The sequence below is a fragment of the Vigna unguiculata genome, chromosome 11 (genome assembly GCF_037176805.1).
Source record: "Vigna unguiculata cultivar grain cowpea cultivar isolate G323 ecotype 2 chromosome 11, ASM3717680v1, whole genome shotgun sequence".
Lineage (NCBI taxonomy): Eukaryota > Viridiplantae > Streptophyta > Magnoliopsida > Fabales > Fabaceae > Vigna > Vigna unguiculata.
This window is the reverse complement of record NC_140802.1, coordinates 25,616,381-25,635,818: the sequence shown is the minus strand read 5'-3', so window position 1 is coordinate 25,635,818 and position 19,438 is coordinate 25,616,381. Positions and strand designations below refer to the sequence as shown.

At 32.8% G+C, this 19,438-nt stretch overlaps 4 protein-coding genes and 1 long non-coding RNA gene across 8 annotated transcripts; 3 read left to right on the top strand and 2 right to left on the bottom strand.

Annotated features, from left to right (window-relative positions):
- Positions 1–2,565: 2,565 nt before the first annotated feature.
- LOC146881648 (uncharacterized) lies at positions 2,566–4,593 on the bottom strand. Its single transcript, XM_085669279.1, has 2 exons — positions 4,315–4,593; positions 2,566–3,246 (listed from the first exon to the last, which is right to left on the bottom strand). Exons 1-2 carry the CDS (start codon positions 4,591–4,593, stop codon positions 2,566–2,568), a joined length of 960 nt encoding a protein of 319 aa, XP_085525405.1.
- Positions 4,594–4,608: 15 nt separating this feature from the next.
- LOC146881647 (uncharacterized) lies at positions 4,609–6,522 on the bottom strand. The gene has a single exon (XM_085669278.1). It carries the CDS (start codon positions 6,520–6,522, stop codon positions 4,609–4,611), a length of 1,914 nt encoding a protein of 637 aa, XP_085525404.1.
- A 1,438-nt stretch (positions 6,523–7,960) lies between these two features.
- On the top strand, positions 7,961–12,337 carry LOC114172065 (uncharacterized). Of its 4 annotated transcripts, XR_003601822.2 has the most exons (6): positions 7,961–8,366; positions 9,709–9,814; positions 9,922–10,011; positions 10,529–10,638; positions 11,669–11,724; positions 11,931–12,337. It is a non-coding gene; the product is annotated as an uncharacterized LOC114172065 (long non-coding RNA). The 4 variants fall into 4 exon arrangements; XR_003601820.2 differs by having other exon boundaries at positions 11,669–12,337; XR_003601821.2 differs by having other exon boundaries at positions 9,907–10,011; positions 11,669–12,337.
- Positions 12,338–16,234: 3,897 nt separating this feature from the next.
- Positions 16,235–17,249, top strand: LOC114168734 (uncharacterized). Its single transcript, XM_085669277.1, has 4 exons — positions 16,235–16,612; positions 16,711–16,832; positions 16,906–16,990; positions 17,072–17,249. The coding sequence occupies exons 1-4, from the start codon at positions 16,527–16,529 to the stop codon at positions 17,247–17,249; spliced, it is 471 nt and encodes a 156-aa protein (XP_085525403.1). The 5' UTR covers positions 16,235–16,526.
- A 54-nt stretch (positions 17,250–17,303) lies between these two features.
- Positions 17,304–18,088, top strand: LOC114170236 (uncharacterized). Its single transcript, XM_028055727.2, has 3 exons — positions 17,304–17,445; positions 17,536–17,656; positions 17,858–18,088. Exons 1-3 carry the CDS (start codon positions 17,396–17,398, stop codon positions 18,086–18,088), a joined length of 402 nt encoding a protein of 133 aa, XP_027911528.2. The 5' UTR covers positions 17,304–17,395.
- Positions 18,089–19,438: the final 1,350 nt, after the last annotated feature.

The window sequence follows — 19,438 nt, the reverse complement described above, 5'->3', positions numbered from 1 at the left end:
AAAAATTCAATTACAGTTAGTGACCAAAAGTTACTTTTATAATTTAGTAACCGAAATAGTATCAAATTTTTAGTTACAATAAATTACTCACTAAATTGATTACTAAATAATTATTAATTATACTATTTGTTTTATTTTAATTTTAGTTTTATTTTTTTTTATTTCCCCCTAATCTTTGGTTCCCTCCAAAATTTCACAATTTTATCCCAAATGAAAACTCTTTTTGCATGGACAATAATAAATTATCATCGGACTTAAATTTTATATTATCACAATCTTTGGACTTCTAGATTTTTAATAATTAGCTGAGTAAACTGTATTTTTTCTATTCTAAGTATCTTTAATTTGCTACTCATATTTTATAACATTATTCTAAAGGCCTTCATTGGTTTTTAGAAAAATCATTGACAGAACAATGCGAAGACAATTTGGACGTCCAAATGTTTGATCTATTCACCATTACTACAGCCACTAACAACTTTTTCGATGAAAATAAAATTGGCCAAGGTGGTTTTGGACTTGTATACAAGGTAATAGTTTTGAGCCTAGTAACTAAATAAAAGAACATTGATATATATATATATATATATATATATATATATATATATATATATATATATATATATATATATATATATATATATATATATATATATATATATATATATATATATATATATATATATATATATATATATATATATATATATATATATATATATATATATATATATATATATATATATATATATGGGTTAATTATGATTTTAGTCCCTCAAGTATGGATAATTTTTGGTTTTAGTCCCCCACGTAACGTTTGGTAATATTCAGTCCTCCACGTTTTAAATCTAATAGAATTGGTCCCCAATTTTAAACTCCGTTAATTTTAATTCAGACGTGTCTAACGGATGGCCACGTAAGGATCCCGTTTTCAGTTGAGTGGAATTGATGAACAACACGTGGTCTTGATATTATGAGAAGCGTTTTAAAAGAGGGATTTAGGGGTCATTCTAAAACCCTAAAATTGGAGTGTGCGTGTTGTACGCAGAAGAGCAGTGGTTCGAAACCATTGGCAACCAAAATTGAAGTTTGAAGATCGTTTTAGGGTGATGAAAAGTGGGAGCAGAGGGATTCATTGTACGCAGAGGAGTAGTGGTTCGAAAATTTCACAGACATGTTCATCGTCGTCGGATATGACTTCCAAACTGTGTGGGTGTGGGGAAAGATTACTGCTCCTAAAGGCAACGACTGTGAAGAACAACGGGAGATTATTTTGGAGATGTAGAAATTGGGCTGTAAGTGACAATGGTTTAATGATTGGGCGAACTTGATTTCGTTTGATGTGTTAATGGTTTTGTTTTATTTATGCAGTCCAATTCTCACTGCAATTTCTTCGAGTGGTTTAATGAAGAGGATTCGAAATATGAAGGGAACGCACCGGACTTTGAAGACAGTGGTAGAAGACGAACTGAAGAAGATGAAGTGTGTTTGGAGAAGGAGAAAGTTATAGTGGAGTTGATTAAGAAAAATGAGAAATTGAAGGCGAAATTGCAAGAAGAGAAAAAGTTTGGGAGATTCATGCAAGTTTTTTTCCTTTTGTCGTGGACATTAACAATTATCTTTGTTTTTATGTTGCTGTTCAAGTTGAATTGCAACTAGTTATTTAGTAACTTTTATTTAGCTGTGATTAGTTATGTATGGAACTTTAATAGTTAAGTAAGTTTGAGGTAACTTCTGTTGGGGAAGTGTTTTGTATTTGTAATATGCCAGTAATGAATGAAATGAGAAGTTCAATTGTGTTTTACATGGTTGTGTTTTATCCTGTAATTCAATTGTGTTTAACAACTGTGCTGTAATTAAATAGCAGTGGTTATATGGTGTGACTTTTATCCTGTAAGGTTCCCTTTGATGTTAACAGGATATACATTTAATTGATTTCATCAAATTATTCCATACACAAATTTTTACTGCATTATCACAATACACAAGTACTCCATACACAAAGTTTCACTGCATTATCACAAAACACAAGTAATCCATACACGAATTTTTACTTCATTCACAAAACAGAAGTAATTCATACACAGGTTTTAATGGACACCAGACATGTGGTCCACAATCTGAATAAAATAAGTTTAACTACATTCAATAAAGTATTGGACACCAGACATGTGGTCCATACATCTGAATACAATTTTGCTTTAATCCAAAAAGTTGTCCAGTATGATATTGCCCACTGCTACAAAAAGTCGTCCACCATTAAAAGCAACCAAAACAGTTTGATTCCTCCTTGTATTTCACGTGGGTTGAGCAGAGGTTGCAGTACTTGCTTGAGACCCTATCACTTGTGCAGTCATGCTTCTAGTTTGGGTTGTTGGTGGTCTTTCTCCCTGGTTCACGTTTGCAGCAACTCTCAGTCTGGGTCTTCTTCTACTACTGCAGCTTTGGGTAGATGGTCCTGCAACGCTGCTAGGTGCACTAGCACTTGGAGTTCCTTGCGATTGTGCTTGTGAATTGGGTATGTTTTACAGCTCCAGATTTTGTTCGTTTCAATGAAAAAAAAAATTAAATGATAGGTCCAGTTTGTGTTCTTACCTTTCTGTGCCTGATTCCCCTTCTGCAGCTCCTAATGTTGTGTCCCATCTGCTTACACCTGCTGCACTTCATGATAAGATTTTTCTTTGATAGCTTGGAATGACTGACATGTTCATCAGCTTCCCTTCTTCTTAGTTTTTTGGGTCTCCCTGGTGGTGTTTTATAAATTGGTGGGAGTAGTTCAGGTTGAGTGCTTTTAGGCCATAATTGTTGTCCATTGATTGGGGTTATTTCTGGGCTATAGCATGCCTCATATGCAACTCTTTTGTAATATGGATGCACATATGCTTCAGGGTTTTCCACCTTATAATTAATTGCTGCTACAGCATGTCTACAAGGTATGCCTATCAAATCCCAAAAGTAACACGTGCAAGTATGGTTACTCAGATCTACCACAAACTTCTCCATGGTGAACCCTTGTGTGACTTCAAACTTTGCACCCCCTGCCCACACTGGAAGCCAATTGCCACTTTTGTCCACTTCCCTATCAAGCCTTTTTTGTGGCTTAGGCATAACATTACCAAGATATGCATTTAATTTTTCTCTTAGTGTTGCAAATCTACTCATTGTGTATGACCTAATCCATTCCATCATACTAATTATTGGTTTATCCCTAGCTAATAAGATAGTACTATTGAATGACTCAGACAATGATGAAGGATTATCTTGTTCCTTTTTAAGAATATTGAATATGGTGCGAGTTGATTAAGAAAGCTAAGCGAAATCCCCACTGAACATTAAGATAGCAAGCTATCTAGATGTGAAGGTTCCTTTCACAAAGCTCAAGAGAAGAAGATGATGGATTGATTCAAAACAAAAAGGAAATGGAAGGCACATAAACCATAGAAAACCAAGAACAATTAAAGGAAGAAGAAAACATAAAATGAAAAGGAAAGGAATGGTAAAAATGTGAGAAGCACGCCACTACAAGGCTAGGCTAGAAGCCATGGAAACCTTGAAGATGTGTGGATGTGTGCCGCCACTTGCTATGCAAGATAAGGCTTAAAAGTTTCACTCCCAAGGGAGGAAACTCTCACAAATGGTTGAGACACAAGAGTGTTTTTACTTCAAAATGTTCAACCCTTTTACATGTCTAGAAGCACCCCTTATATGGAAGAGTTTAGGGGCCTCTAAGCAAATAAAAGATACCTAAGGATGTCTCTACAAAAACCTAACCCTAGCTTCTAGAAACTAGGTCAAATAAGGTTACAAAAATGAGAGATAAAAGAGCTAACTATGGTGTGTGCAAGGCTAATTTCGTTCTAGCACAAAAGGAGACAAAGAATGTGTCTCATATGTCTCCAAAAAGTGGTCAAAGTGTGCTAAAAACAAAGGAGACCAAAGGTACATAGGTACACTTGCTTCATGCCTTTTACTTTATGCTTTATGCCTTTGCTTTACTCTCTCCTCCACATCATTTATGCTCCCCAATCACCATGCGCCACCTAGCATTGCTTTCTTACTCCTAATTAACCTACAAAGCAAATAAACATAGATTAGCATGTTGGCTTAAGTCAAGTCAACTATAGTGAACAAGTCAAACCTAGTCAAAGGTCAACAAGTCAACTAAAGTTGATTCAACTAAGTCAACTTAGGGAATCAAAAATAACAAACACAAATGAAAGGGATGAAGGATTAGTGAACTTCCTTTTTAAACATGCTTAGTCTTCTTAAGCATGTACCTTCATCCTTGGTTGGGGTCAATCCTTCATCAGACAAGTTATTCATTAATACATCACATCTAGGATATATGCTGAATGCATGCTTACACCATGAGCTTCTAGGTATGCCAATTAACCAGTTATAGGCTTCAGGGTTAATGGTTCTTAACTCACCCATTTTTTTTTCCCAACCTGCGTAGAATGTTGACTTGACTGCCCCCATCATGAGATCTCTGATAACTATCACACCACCAAATTTCTTCTTGAAATTACTATAAAGATGCCTCAAGCAGAAACGATGCTCCACCCCATTCAGAATTTCATCAAATACTGTCATAAGTTCCTGCAAAAGTTAATTGTTGTGTGTTAGAAAATAGTCTGAATGAATGCTATATAAATTGAATGGAAGTAAGTTGTTTACCTTTTGTTGATCTGAGATGAAAACCCAACGATGGTTTTCAATGTCCCCAATATCTTCTAGCAGTAGTGAAAGAAACCACCTCCATGTCTCCTTACATTCGTTTTCTACAACAGCAAATGCAAGTGGAAAGTATTGATCATTAGGGTCCCTTCCCACTGCAACCAAAAGTTGACCACCATAAGCTGTTTTCAAGTGGCATCCATCAACCCCTATAAAGGGCCTGCACCCAGCCAAAAACCCATTCTTACAGCCTTCTAAGCACATGTAGAAACAACCAAACCCTGGTGGCAGACTTGGTTGAGGCTGATTGATCTTAATTTTGAATGTTCCAGCCTTTACTCTAACCAATTCAGCTACATAATCATGTAAGCGACTGTACTGTTTTTCTCCATCCCCAACCAAATAGTCCATTGCTATTTGCTTAGCTTTTCCAGCCCTCCAAGGGGTTATACCCACACTGTATGCCTTCTTCATCTCCTCAATAATTTGACTCACTGTCATTACACCCACATTCATAAACCTGTCTACTAAGACTTGTGCAATCCAATCACAGTTAGCATTTTTGTTCCCAAATACCCTGCCACATCTATGACGCCCAACCAAGGTCTTGATCTGAAAAGTTTCCATGCCACCAACTTTGCTAGCCATCATTAAGAAACCACATTTTTTTTTACATACAGCCCTGACTCTCTTATGATCATTTTTTACAAATTGTACTTCTTTACCATTTAAAACACTATGCTCCATTAATGCTTGCTTGAAATCTTTCAAAGACGAAAATTCCATTCCTAATTTGAACTTGAAGTCCTTTGTCATATCTTCAGCCCTATATCTGGAAAATTTTGGTCCATCACGACGAACACCATCCTCACTATCAGCATCTGAATCCAACTCATCAGTATCATATTCATCACTCATGTCATGTTGTCCAACTTCCTCATTAGTCACAAATGAACCAGGTCCCACATCTTTTTTACTCCTCACAGTGCTTGGATTTCGTTTCATTGCTCTCCACCTATCCAAAACAGGCCCAATTTTTCTGACCTCAGACTCAGTCTGCATCCCAAAACCGTCATCATCATCTGCCACCCTTTCTTCTTCACTCTCATCTAGTTTATCTGCAACAGAACCTTCATCCTTATCAGACACATCCTCAACTATCACATCCTCATCACCCCCCACTTGTGGTATCTCAACCTCTTGTTCTGCCTCAACCCCTTGTTGTGCCTCAACCCTCTGTTTTGGCTCACCATCTTCTTGCTCAACCCCTTGTTCTACCTCAACCTCCTCTTGTTGTACATGAACCTCTTGATCACCCTCAACTCCTATGTCTGTCTCACACCTTTGTGCCTCAACCTGCTGTTCTACCTGAACCTCTTCATCACCCTCAACACCCTCAACTCCTATGTCTGTCTCACCAACCGGACCACCATCAACTCCTATTTCGGTATCACACCTCTGTGCCTCAACCCCAACTTCTTCCTCACCAACTTCTTCATCCATTCCAGGACCAATAATAAAATGAACCTCCTCAGGCTGACAAGGAATGTGTTGGACATATATATCTACTTCTTCATTCCTATCCTCCGCATACTTAGCCAACGCCAATGCCTCCTTATCGTCACTCAACAATCTTAGGTTGTTCAACAACGTTTCCTTCGAGCCCTTCCACCAAAGTCTAACATCTCCAGCGTATTTGAACTCCTTGACGATGCCCAATGCTTCAAAAAATGACCACATATCTGGGTCGATACCCGATACTACATGGATTTCACCCCCCACATACTTCAATCCCCTATTGCGTTCAAACCTACCCATGTGATGGAACGCAACCGCGAACCCCATTTCCAGCCCTACATTTGAAATCGCATCACAAACCAACCCAATCCAATATTCAACCACATAAACGGTGAAGAGAAAAGTGAACGTTAAACCAAAGAAATTCAAAATGCATAAACGACTAACCTCACTTCTTCGTCCACCAAATGCGAGCAGTTACCACCACCTTCTTCGTCGTTCAAAGCTTGCTTCGTGGTGCCTAGGGTCTGTCTTCTTCCGTCGTGCCTAGGGTCTGTCTTCTTCGTCGTGCCTAGGGTTCTTCCAAATCTCCTCAGCTGAGATTTTTTACAAATGAATAAAGCTTAATGACTTTCTAACATAACCCCAATTCAGCACCTAAGTTAGTTTAGTGAAGTTAATGACATTTTAATGCTAACTATTAACGAGTAACTAAACGTGCAAAAAAATTCCTTATTAACCCCAATTCAGCTAAGTTCTTTTAATCACATTAATGACATGTGCCTTGTTAACGAGTAACTAAACGTGCATCATCAATTCCTCTCAGCTGAAAACGGGATCCTTACGTGGCCATCCGTTAGACACGTCTGAATTAAAATTAACGGAGTTTAAAATTGGGGACCAATTCCATTAAATTTAAAACGTGGAGGACTGAATATTACCAAACGTTACGTGGGGTACTAAAACCAAAAATTACCCATACTTGAGGGACTAAAATCATAATTAACCCTATATATATATATATATATATATATAGGAAATATTAGTAGATAAGCAAGAGATTGTTGTAAAGACTCCGTAAAGAGCTCATCGCAAGGAGTGATAGAGTTCATAAATGAAGTCAAATTGATTGCAAAGCTTCAACATCGAAATCTTGTTAAACTTTTTGGTTGTTTACATTCAAGGACAAGAAAAAAATGCTAGTTTATGAATACATGGCAAATGGCAGCCTAAACTCCTTTATATTTGGTATGGGTCATCAACAAAGCATAGATTTGGTTTGGTTGTCAACGATATAAACATATTACTCACATTGAAGATTCCATGTATAATAACTTTTTTGCTTGAAGGAAGCACTAAATATACTAGTTGGAAACTAGTGAGTTTTTCATGTGTTTTTACTTTTTGCAAATATTTGTGAAAGTTTCTTTTTATAAAAAAAGTGGTTATTATCTACGAAATATTTTTCATAAATAATTTTATTTTATCTACGAAAATTGGTCATAAATAAAATTAAAATTCGTTGATAAAATAAAAATAAATTATATACGAAAATTTTGTAAATAAACATGATCAAAATCTTTGATATAAAAAATTATTTATGAAAATAGATGTAAAAAAGTAAATATAATAAAATATATATATATATATATATATATATATATATATATATAAAATATTTTAAAAAAAATTACCTACGACAAAAGTTCGTACGTAAAATTTATATCATTTTTTAATTAAAAATACTATTTCTGCATATTTTCATTTCAGCCTAGGTTTAGGTTTTATATTTCTCTTCTCTCGGTCTCAAACCCCCAACCGAAGTTATTCAACTTCCGATCAAAAAGGTTTTGATTCTACATGACCAAGTCCGTCGCTGACGACATCGATCACCATCAAAGCCTTCGCCGACCGCCCCGCGATGTTCCCTTTTTCACTTTCTTCAAAAATCCAAACGTAGAACAAGTGGCAACAACCATCGTGAGAAGCTTCCTTGACCTCCAGTAGCCACCATTTCAACAGTCGCCGTGGCGAGTTCTTCATCTCTGACGAGCCTCCATGTGTTGTCGTCGTTAACCTTGTAATGCCGTTGGAAAAAGGTGACATCGTCGTCGCAACAATCATCGTTGTTGCCACCACACTTGGGGTTTCTCGTTCCATCTTCTTCTAGGGTCAGGCAACAAGTTCCTCTTGAACTATTGGAATACACAACTATTTTTCATTGATTTAATTTATTGAGTGAGGTTCGAGTTTCTGTTTTAACTAGTTTCTCAAGTAAAGAATTCGAAAGCGAGATTATTAAATTTCATGATTTTAGATGTTTATTTATTTAGTTTTTGTGATTCGGGTACCAGAGGATCGGTTGGGGCAACTATTGCAGCGACATTTTTAGTTTGTTAGTTCATTTTCGATCTTCAAACAATGCTTCATTCTCCTACACTTGCACTCAAAGTGAGGCACTACAAGCAAAAACACTTATCAAAATCCAAAAAGTGTAAAGGGTAAGAGAAATCAAAGCAAGTGTAGTAGGGTTAGAAGATTTGGGAGTTGACTATCTAGAGCAACTTCTAAGCATATCCGATCAAAGTGCAATTCTTAGCTACTTTAAGTAAATCTTGCTCACTTTCTTTTTCTTTTTCCTTGATTTTTGGATTTTTTACATAATCAATAATTTCCAGCTTAGGTCTGTGTATGTATTATGACCTATCATTACTAATATACAAGTCCAATGCCAATTCTTTTGTGATGTTGCCCAATTAGAAAATTTCTACAAGTATTATTTGATCCATTAAGAAAATGTTATCATTGTGTTAGTGGTTGAATCTTTACTACAACAATTGGGAGCATGATTTACATTTTGTCCACTCTGCTTTTTAGTTGAACCTAAAAAAATTGTGGAGATAGTAGAATGTGGAAGTTGTAGTTGGAAGGAGTATGTAGTAGTTGTAGCGGTGAGTGCTGTGCTAGAAGTGGTCTTAGTTCTTATCATTCATCAAATGATTGAGTACAGGTATTTATAGACCTATAGAGTATTCTAGAAAGTGCTAGTCACAACTTGTGTGAAATGTTCTAGATTTTTTCCTATGTAGAATGTTCTTGATATTTTCTTCATATCTTAGGCTTTTCTACTTTGTTCTAGAACTTTCATTACATTTCAATACTTTTATCTTAGGATTTTCTAGATTCTTCTAGAATTTGCATTACACTTAATAGGATTATACCTATCATTGACTGTGTATAAAAATTCCAGTTTTTTCTGTGTTTTCTTTTAATGGTAATGAATCATTGAAGTTTGAAATAGTGGAGTTTTCCTTTCGGAGTAAATACCACATGTTGTTAATAAAATTTATTAAGAAACTTCATTTTCTTCCTTTTTGTAGCTCATTTATGTTCTCTACAACCCAGAGGGATCAATGAAGCTCTATCAGTTTATTTTATTTTATTTTCTTTAGTTATTAACTTGATGTCTAATAGCCTAAAGAGAAATATTCATCCTTTTTTTTATTGCTAAAGGTCCCCTGTATCTGCGGACATCGTAGAGCGAGTAGCTTCCATGGAGAATGGCTTGAATGCATTTTCAGTTTTCTAGGGAGGTCTTGTTTGAATTGATGTATTGAAGGTTTTGATTATACACTTACAACTTTTACATCTTGCCATACAACTATTTAATTTTCAATTTACTCCCTTTCCTTTTCTAAATAATTTCAGCAGTCCTCATAATTTCAGGGTCTCCCAAAAACTTGTTTCACATTTTATGGGCCCAAGGGACTACATATTCATATGGTTCGCACAGAGTAAGCAGATGAGTTTTATCAGGTATCGTGGTTCAATGTGTTTTGAGAAACCATTAGAGATTTAACTCAACACTGTTGCTTACATTTGGACTTATAATTCGTGAAATGCATGACTTGTTTATGCTTCCAAATTTGGGCAACTAAGTGTATGTTCAATCCTAAGAATGATTGGAAAAATAGTGTTGCTTCAGTTTTTGTGGTGTTATAAAAAAATTGAGAATTTGAGTTGTGATATTGATTTATTGCTACCAATTTGTAGCTTCTGCTTCTGTTTACTTGAACATTATTCCTGAACAAAAGAACAAATTTTGATGCTACTACTGCCACTATATTTTCATGTGTTTTGTCTAATTATTAGAGTATTAGAAGTGAATAAGCTATATCAATTCTATAATGTTATATAGATTGCGTTAACATACTTAGGTGGAATTTATAACTACTACTAGTTGTGTACATGTAGAGTTGCAGTAGACTATGAAATTTTCTGCTGAATTGTAAGTTTATGCATATTGAATGAGGGTTTCTCTTTATTGTCTCAGAAAGAACTTGGTGTTCTCTTCACTCCACCAATTGGAGGAGAAAATGTTGAGAGTTGGAAAGGACTTGAATCAGAACTTAAATTGGAATTAAAATTCGAAGATGTGGAAAGGTATGATCCCGTGTTAGTTCTGTAATTGGTAGCAGCTTTTAGAGGTAAAGCAAAAGGTTTTGATTTGGTATATGAATTTTGAAACCCTTTTTATCTCATTCTTTCAATTGATTTATGTCATTTAAGAAACAAATGGTTTTATTTATGCATAGTTGTTAAATATGAATTCCTCGTTTTTGTTGTCAACCATTATCAAGTTTAAATAAGTTTATTTTCCTACTTTAGTTTTAATGCGATTTACTATTTTATCTTACTAAATACTATATAGACCACTGGTTTCATATATATAATTATTAAAATAAGTTAATAATCTATAATAAATGTAGTTACAATGACATTTGGTTAGTTAGATTTATTATAAATTATTAATTTATATTAATAATTATATAATAACATTCCTTACCAAATTTATTAGTTTTAGTAAACATTTTTTTTGTTACATTTATTAAAATTATCATTATATATAAATTTTATTTACCGTAGTAATAAGATGATGTTAGGAAAATACTTATATGTTTTATTTCATATATGATAAATTGATTTTCGATCAACAAATGATTGAATTGCAACAACTTTGGATATCTTTTGTTATGAATAAGAGATTCGGCACTTAGTTACTACAATCTAATTTTTAGAATAAAAAGATTCAAATATAGATTATCTTAACTTCAAAATTATTTTTAATTCAAAATGAACTTTGTAAATGTTCATCCAAGCTCCCACTTAAGTGTATGAAGTTTGGGCAATGGATAATATATTAATTAGAAAATGATTGATTGTGTGCCCTTATAATTCATAGGTTCTCCAGTCATTGAGTGCTCATACCAAAGTTTCAGTTCCTAAGGTTTTCTATTTGTACAACGATACAAGTGTTATCGGAATTGCATTTTATATCAAGGAATATTAGGAGGGGCGAATATTTATTAACTCTAAGTTACAGTTATGGTTTTCTTTCTAGTTAATTTTGTTTTCCTTAGTCATTACTTAGTCGTCATTGGTTTGATTATGTGACTTGGTTGTAAATAATCAGGGTGTGGCATCTTAGAGGAGGAAAGTAGTTTAAAGTTACAAACATTCACACAACAGGTTTTCTTCTTTCACTGTTTGCTTTGGGTTTTTGAAATATTAAATGATATTTTCTGCTATTAAGTATTCTAAATTGGTGAAGAATTGTAAAAGAGAGCAATTGGAGTAGTTTAGGTGGTGTTTATTATCAGGTTAAGATAGATTCAATTTGGAAGCTTAGAACTTAGAACTCAACTTCCATTATTTTTCCTTTTTCTATGGTGTAGTTAACTTGAAATAATTTGTTCAAGATGTAAGTTGAGTCATTCATTATTGAAGAGCTGAAATTGCCAATTGAAAGGAGTTGCACTTGGAACGTGTACCTGTTGAACCAGTGAAGACTACTTCTTGCTGCCAAGTTAGAAGTGAAAGAAGCAACATAGCCTAGTCCATTGCAACTTAAGACAGCCTATCAACTACACATTAATTCATTGGAACCGGAAAAGTCAATTGAATTGCTGACTTGCAATTGGAGTAATAAATAGTTAGGGTAGTTAATCTTAGTGAGATGTGTATGTAAAGTTTCTTTTCTGTTTCTAGTATTATAGTCCTATAAATAGAATAACTTGGCTTTACTTTTTTAGTCTATAAGATTATTGATGTAAATATTCTACATGCACTTTCATTTTATGCTTATCACTTTTCTATTTAATGCAAAAGTAAGTATTAAAATGAATTGGGGCATGAATATATATATATATATATATATATATATATATATATATATATATATATATATATATATATTTATAATACAATTCAAAGAATCACAAAAAGCAAAAAATTACACGTGTAATTTTTTTAGAATTTGTTCAATTTCAAACTTTTAAAATTTTTTACCTCTTAAAGTAATTTGGACACGTGTCATCTTCTAAGGAAGTCTCAAGCATCTTTCTCGCTTTTCACCACACTCACGTTTTTCCTCTCTCTTTACTTCCTCTCTCTCTTCACTTCGTCTCTCTCTTCACTTTCTCTTTCAGGTCGTTTACACACTCTCCACTTCTCTCCTTCCTCAAACCCTAGTCACCTCTCTGCCTCCGCCTCCACCTCAGTCGCTCTGTTTCGCTCTTCCTCCACAAACGCGACACTAAATAACGTTCTCCACCTCTCTTCACTTTCCCTCTCTCCAAGCCTACCCTGTTTTACGCATTCTCCACTTCTGTGCGTCCTCAAACCCTAGCCACCTCTCTGCCGTCGCCTCAGACGGTCTCTCTCGGTCTTCCTCCACAAATGCGATCCACTTCCCTTCCTTCTCAACTTCATTCGACCTTTTTGTCGCGTCCAACCATCTCCACGATTCTCTCCATTCAAACCCTCTCCATTCGAATCGCACTCTCCCCCTTTCTGCCTCCTCAAACCCTAGCTACCTCTCTGACGCCGCCTGAAACGCTATCCTCGAACCCTAATTTTTTTTCTTAATCTCATTCATTCCAACTTTTTTAACATCAATTTTTTTTTTTGCTTCTAACTCATTTTTTGGTTTGTTTTGTTTGTGTAGATGGTTTTTGTGCTTTAGACGTTCTGTCTCGCTCTTCCTCCACAAACGCGATCCATCTCTCTTCCTTCTCTACTTCATTCGACATTTTTGCCCTGTCAAACCATCTCCACGATTGTCTTTACTGAAACCCTCTCCACTTTTGTGCCGCATGAAACCCTCTCCATTGGAATCGCACTCTCCCCCTTTCTGCCTCATCAAACCCTATCCACTTCTCTTACGCCACCTGAAACGCGATCCTCAAACCCTAATTTTTTGTTCTTAGTCTCAGTGAATCCAACTTCGTTAACATAAATTTTTTTGTCTTCTAACTCATTTTTTGGTTTGTTTTGTTTGTGTAGATTGTTTTTGTGCTTTTGTGCGCCCATCTCTCTAACGCTGCCTCAAACGCTCTCCATCGCTCTTGGGTAATAACTTTGATCTCTTCACTTTTAATTTTGAAACCCTAATTTTTCATTTCTTACTCATGTTTTTCTTTGTGTAGATTTTTTTTGGTGTTCTGTACCTTTTGAAACCCTCTCGATGTCTCTGCTGAATCAAACACTCTCCACTTCTTTGTGGATGTAGACTCAAACCCTACCATTTCAATCTGATATGTTGTTCTAACTCATGTTTTTGTTTTTTTGGTTTATGTAGTTTGTTCTAACTTGATTAACTCTAATAAGATAATTTCATCCTGATGTGCACTACGTATTCCAGTTGTTGATCAAATTTCTTTTTCTCCACTTCTAATGAGAATATGTTGTAATGAAATGAATTCCTTTAATATGTTGTATTGTTTAATTGTTTAATTCATGTGGTTTGATTAAACATGTCTTTCTTTGTTATTGATTTTCTGATGTCTAATGAAGAAGTTTGAGCTTGATCTTATTGTCCCTCAACTTTAAATGCAGAATCTGTTGCCATCTTATGTCATAAGATAATTTGTTGTTGATTCTTTATGAATTATTTATGAATTTGTTGTATTGATTTCTTTTGTTGTTGTATCTTTCATTCAAAGATTTTCCATAGTACAGTTTTAAAAATCTATTTTTGTGGCCTATTGCATGTTTTATTGGTTTCTATTAACTGAGAAAGTTGCTTCACTTCTTAATCTTTTTTATTCTTAATGTTTGCTCAAATTTGATGTGATTGTACATCAACTTTCAAGAAATCCCACCATTTCAGTTTTGCTTAATTCGAAACCCAACAATTGATGTTTATTTCATTTTTATGTTATTTTTATATTTTCTCTTACTTCATCAATCTGATATGTTGTTCTAACTCATTTTTTTGTTTTTTTTTGTTTATGTAGATTGTTTTTGGGTTCATTCCTTCATTAACTCTAATAAGATAACTTCATCCTGACGTGCACTACGGATTCCAGTTGCTGATCAAATTTCTTTTTCTCCATTATAATTAAATTTATAATTGAATTCCTTTAATAAGTTGTATTGTTTAATTGTTTAATTCATATGTTTTGCTTAAACATGTCTTTCATTGTTATTGATTTTTTGATGTCTATGAAGAAGTTTGAGCTTGATCTTATTGTCCCTCAACTTTTAATGCAGAAACTGTTACCATCTTATGTCATAAGCAAATTTGTTGTTGATTATTTATGAATTTGTTGTATTGACTCTTGACTTAATCTTTTTTATTCTTAATCTTTTTTATATTTTCTCTTACTTTCCGTTCACCTTAACTTTCACGACACGCCAAGATTTCAGGTATAATTTTGTTGGAATGCAGAAACTGTTGCCATCTGAAGTCATAAGCAAATATGTTGTTGATTAGTTATGAATATTGCATTCATGTAAGTAGAGACCAAGGAGTATTTTGTAATGGTAACTAACTTTTAAATGTAAGTCAATAATATTGATATAATGTAATCGCTTTAACATTTTTTTTTGTATTGTTTTATTGTTGATTCAAAGAAAGTCCATACTACCGTTTCAAAATTTATTTTTATTGACCTATTGCATATTTTATTGTTTTCAATTACATGAGATAGTTCATTTATAATATTAGCCGGATGTAATTTGACCTTTTATTCTTAATGTTTGTTGAGATTTGATCTAATTCTACCTCAACTTAAAAGAAACCCCAACATTTCAGGTTTATTTAATTCTTATGTCTTTGGATATGCATACATCAATTGAGTTCTTTCCTTTCTCATTTACGTTACAACATTTTTCTTACTTTTTTCATTACTTTCAAATGTTCAAATTACATCTTTATTTGAAATCAGATCTTTATTTCCTATTTTCGTTGATTTGTCAACCTTTTCCAAAATTTAAAGTTACTTTTTGTTTTCTTTTTGTACTGCTTTCTGCCATATTTCCTTTTATTGCACAACATTGAGCCATGTGAAAAACAACTTTTGTTTTTTTCTGTGATCTTCGTATTTTCGTCAGTCACTTTTCCCAGTTTTTACTCCATTTGTTTAACCTAAACCACAGTTTGTGTGTTGTTTTAGTAAATATCTTTACTCATGTCAAAATCTGCTTTTGCTTTTGCAGATTGTTTCTAAATTTCTGAAATGAAAACCAGAGCATGCGTATGGTGTTGTTTTGTATTTATGATCTTCCAATATATTTTTTTTTTATGTTTTTATGTTTTGTACAAATACATTTCTGCAGACCTTTCTTCATTCCTTACTATACTATAATTTCCCTCATTTCCCTCATTCCTTCAACCATGTCTGTTATCCAAAAACACACTCACTCTTTACAAGAACTCAACCCTGAGACGGAGAGTTGGAATATCCTTGCAAGAGTTGTAAGGTTATGGTTTGTTGAAGATTACACAAAAGGAAAAACTCCATTTTCCATGGAAATTGTTCTTCAAGACCAAGAGGTATCTTCCTTAAACTATAAACGCCTTTTATTTTTTGTGTTTTCCTAATTTTTTTTTTTACCCAAAAGTTTAGATATGTTTTTGTAAGTTTAAATCTGCTTCTATTTTTTCATTTATGAATCTATTTTTTCAGGGTGTACTAATCCATGCATCTGTTAGACGCACCTTGATATACAAATTCCAGTCATAAATCAAAGAGGATAAGGTTTACACCATCCAATCTTTCAGTGTTTCATGTAATGGTGGTTCTTATAGAACCACAAAACATGCCTATAAGATCAACTTCCAATTTGGAACCAATGTCAATATGGTGCAAAGTACCTTAGTTCCGAAAACTACAACTTCATACACCCCTTTTTCAACAATCATAGTTACTGGTTTTGACACAGATTACTTAGTTAGTAAATATGTTTTGCTTATTTTTCTTCATTTCTTTGTATAAATTTTTGTTAATTTTTTTTCTCTTTTTCCTCTTTCTGTAGATGTGATTGGGATGTTTACTAGTGTTGGAATAGAGAGGGAGCTAGAGAAAGCTGGTAAGAAAACCAAAATGAATGTCATCCTTATTGAAGCTGATGGGTAAGCAGATTTCATTTGTTTTTGTTCTTTATTGTTTTTTATTTTTGCTCATGTATTTCATCTGCTTATCTTTTTATGTGATTTTTAACATTCAATAGTTTGCAACTGGAGTGTACTTTATTTGGTCAATATGTTGATATGTTAAATGCATTTCTGGCCTCTGGAGAGGATCAACATGTTGTCATTGCTTTGCATTATTGCAAAGTGAAGACCTTCCAAGGTAACTAACATAAACTACATTATTACAGTTGTATTAATGAATAAAAATCTTTTTGACCTTTTCTCTTTTGTAGATAAAGTTTCTATTCAAAACTGTATGAACTGTACCAAGATAATTTTTAATTGTGATGGAGAAGATGCAACCAAGTTGAAAAAAATGTAAGTTTATATACATAACATATATCTTTGTTTATAGATAGATATATGTATATCTTTGTAATATAACATTTTTTAACGTAGGATGTGGGATAATACTGAATCTCCTTCTCAAGCTCTTACCCAACTTTGTGCTTCTTCTAAAGTTAGCTTAGAAGATGATTTCATTAAGCTGCATCCTAGGAGTTCAATTGAAGGTTTAAAAGATTTTAAGCAGGTTCAAATATTTGTCTCTATGTTGCACATAAATTTTTTTATTTAATGACTTTTTTTTTTCATGATTTGATATTCTTTATTTTACAGGAAAGTACTTTTGTAGTAAAAGCTACTATCAAACATGTGCTAGATCATGATGATTGGTGGTATACAACATGTATCTGCAACAAAGCAGTTTATCCTGATTCCAAAATGTTTTTTTGTGAAAAGTGTAACAAGCATGTCATTAAGGTTACACCTAGGTAATATTTTCAATATTCAGAACATGATTTTATTAATATAATATTGAGAAAACTTAATAATGTTCATAATGTCTTTATTGTTTTTTTTAGGTATAAACTGAAACTTCGTGTAATTAATGCTACGGATTCTACAACTTTTGTTATATTTGATCGTGATGCAAGTGTAATGTTGAAGAAATCATGCTTTGACATTCTTGACTTGCAAGACAAGGTTAAGTTTTTAATCTAATCATTTCTGCTTATATTGTTGACATTTAACTTAAATGTTTTGTTTGATTTTCAAATGAATTCACAATCAATTATTTCCTATTCTATATTGGGTACTTCGTTTCCACTTATTTTACTCATTATTGTTGTACAGTAATTTTTTTACATTAATTTACATCATTTATATTAATCCTTTTTTTAATAGAACACTACTGTTGGAGACTTGCCTAAAGAGTTTGAAGTCCTAATTGATAAGACCTATCTGTTCAAAGTTGAGTGCAAGAATGATTATAATACCAAATTTGAACAATCATTCAGAGTTAAAAAAGTTTGCATGGATGAAAAAGTAATTGAAAGCTTTTCTGATGTTGAAATTAAGTCTTCGGTAAGATTTTTTTTTATTTTTTTTCAAGTGTTAGCCTATTTTTTTCTTTAACTTTTTTATTATTAATATTGTATACAATTTTTAGGATCTATACTCTGCAAATGAAGAAGAAAGCAAATTAAATGAGCGAACAAATCAAATCTCATCTGATTCCATTGCAGAGGTAGTTGAAGATTACAATTTAACTTATTTTGTAAAGCTTTGTATATGCTAATCTGTTTTTTTTTTAGGATTTGTTGATCAAATTCACAGAAGAATCAAATGATGTTGAGACTCTAAGTGATGATTTGAACAATATAGTATCAAGCCATGTTCCTCCCAAAGAATCCTTGAAAAATAAAAATGTAATTGATGTTCAAATTCATGAGTTAACCCGCAAAGAATCATCTCATCTGGACAATCTTGATTTGGCTACTCAACCACCTCTTCCAGCACTTAAAAGACAAAGTCGATCTATGGTTCAAGAAAACAAGAAGATTCCAGTGAAGATGTTGAAGAAGAATATAAAGATTGAAAAGTGATATACTTTATTTGGATTTTTATGTTTATTATGTTATTTTTTGAAAAACATTTGCTGCTGTTATGTATTTGTACTCATGACCATTATTTTCTGTTTGTCTTTGGCTGTTATTTTGAAAACAATATTACTTCAACTATGTTTTAATTTAATTATGAATAGATTTCATGCTTATTTTTAATTTTGTACTCTATCTTTACATTCAAAATTTGCTAGCTGAATCAAAGTGTGTTGATATAATTTGACATTGTCAACACCATAATCATGCTAGCTACATTAATTTAATTAATTTCAGCATAGGTTTTTCCTTTTGTTTTGGTTTATAAAAAATTGTTTATTTTCACTATTTTTTTTACCTTTTTTAAATAGATTTCTATAAATTTATATACCTTTTGTTGTATATGCTTATTTTTTAAATTTAGTATATATTACTAGCCTAATGTCAAAGTTTTGATATTAGTTTTAATGTCAACTACATTATGATGCTACCTACATCAAAGTCATTAAATTTTTATCTATGTATATTTTTCAACTACATTATTGTTTTCGTAACATATAAAATTTATTTCATGTTTTGAAAACCATTATTCCTTCATCAAACAGATTGATTAACAAATCAAAAAACATTTGTAACTTTGCATTTAAAGGATAAAAGTTGATTTTGATTTTCTTAATCATAATTGTACAATTATTTAAATGTTATCTTCTATTCTTTTATGTGTTATTACTCTTTCAACTTCTTATTTGTTTTTATTTATTAAAAAAATGTTTATTCCTTTATAATTTTTTTAAAGTTATTTTTACTTTCACCAAATTAATTTAAAAATTTTATTAAGTATCATTGCATTTTGAAAAACCCTTCTTTAATTTCTCTTTAATTACAA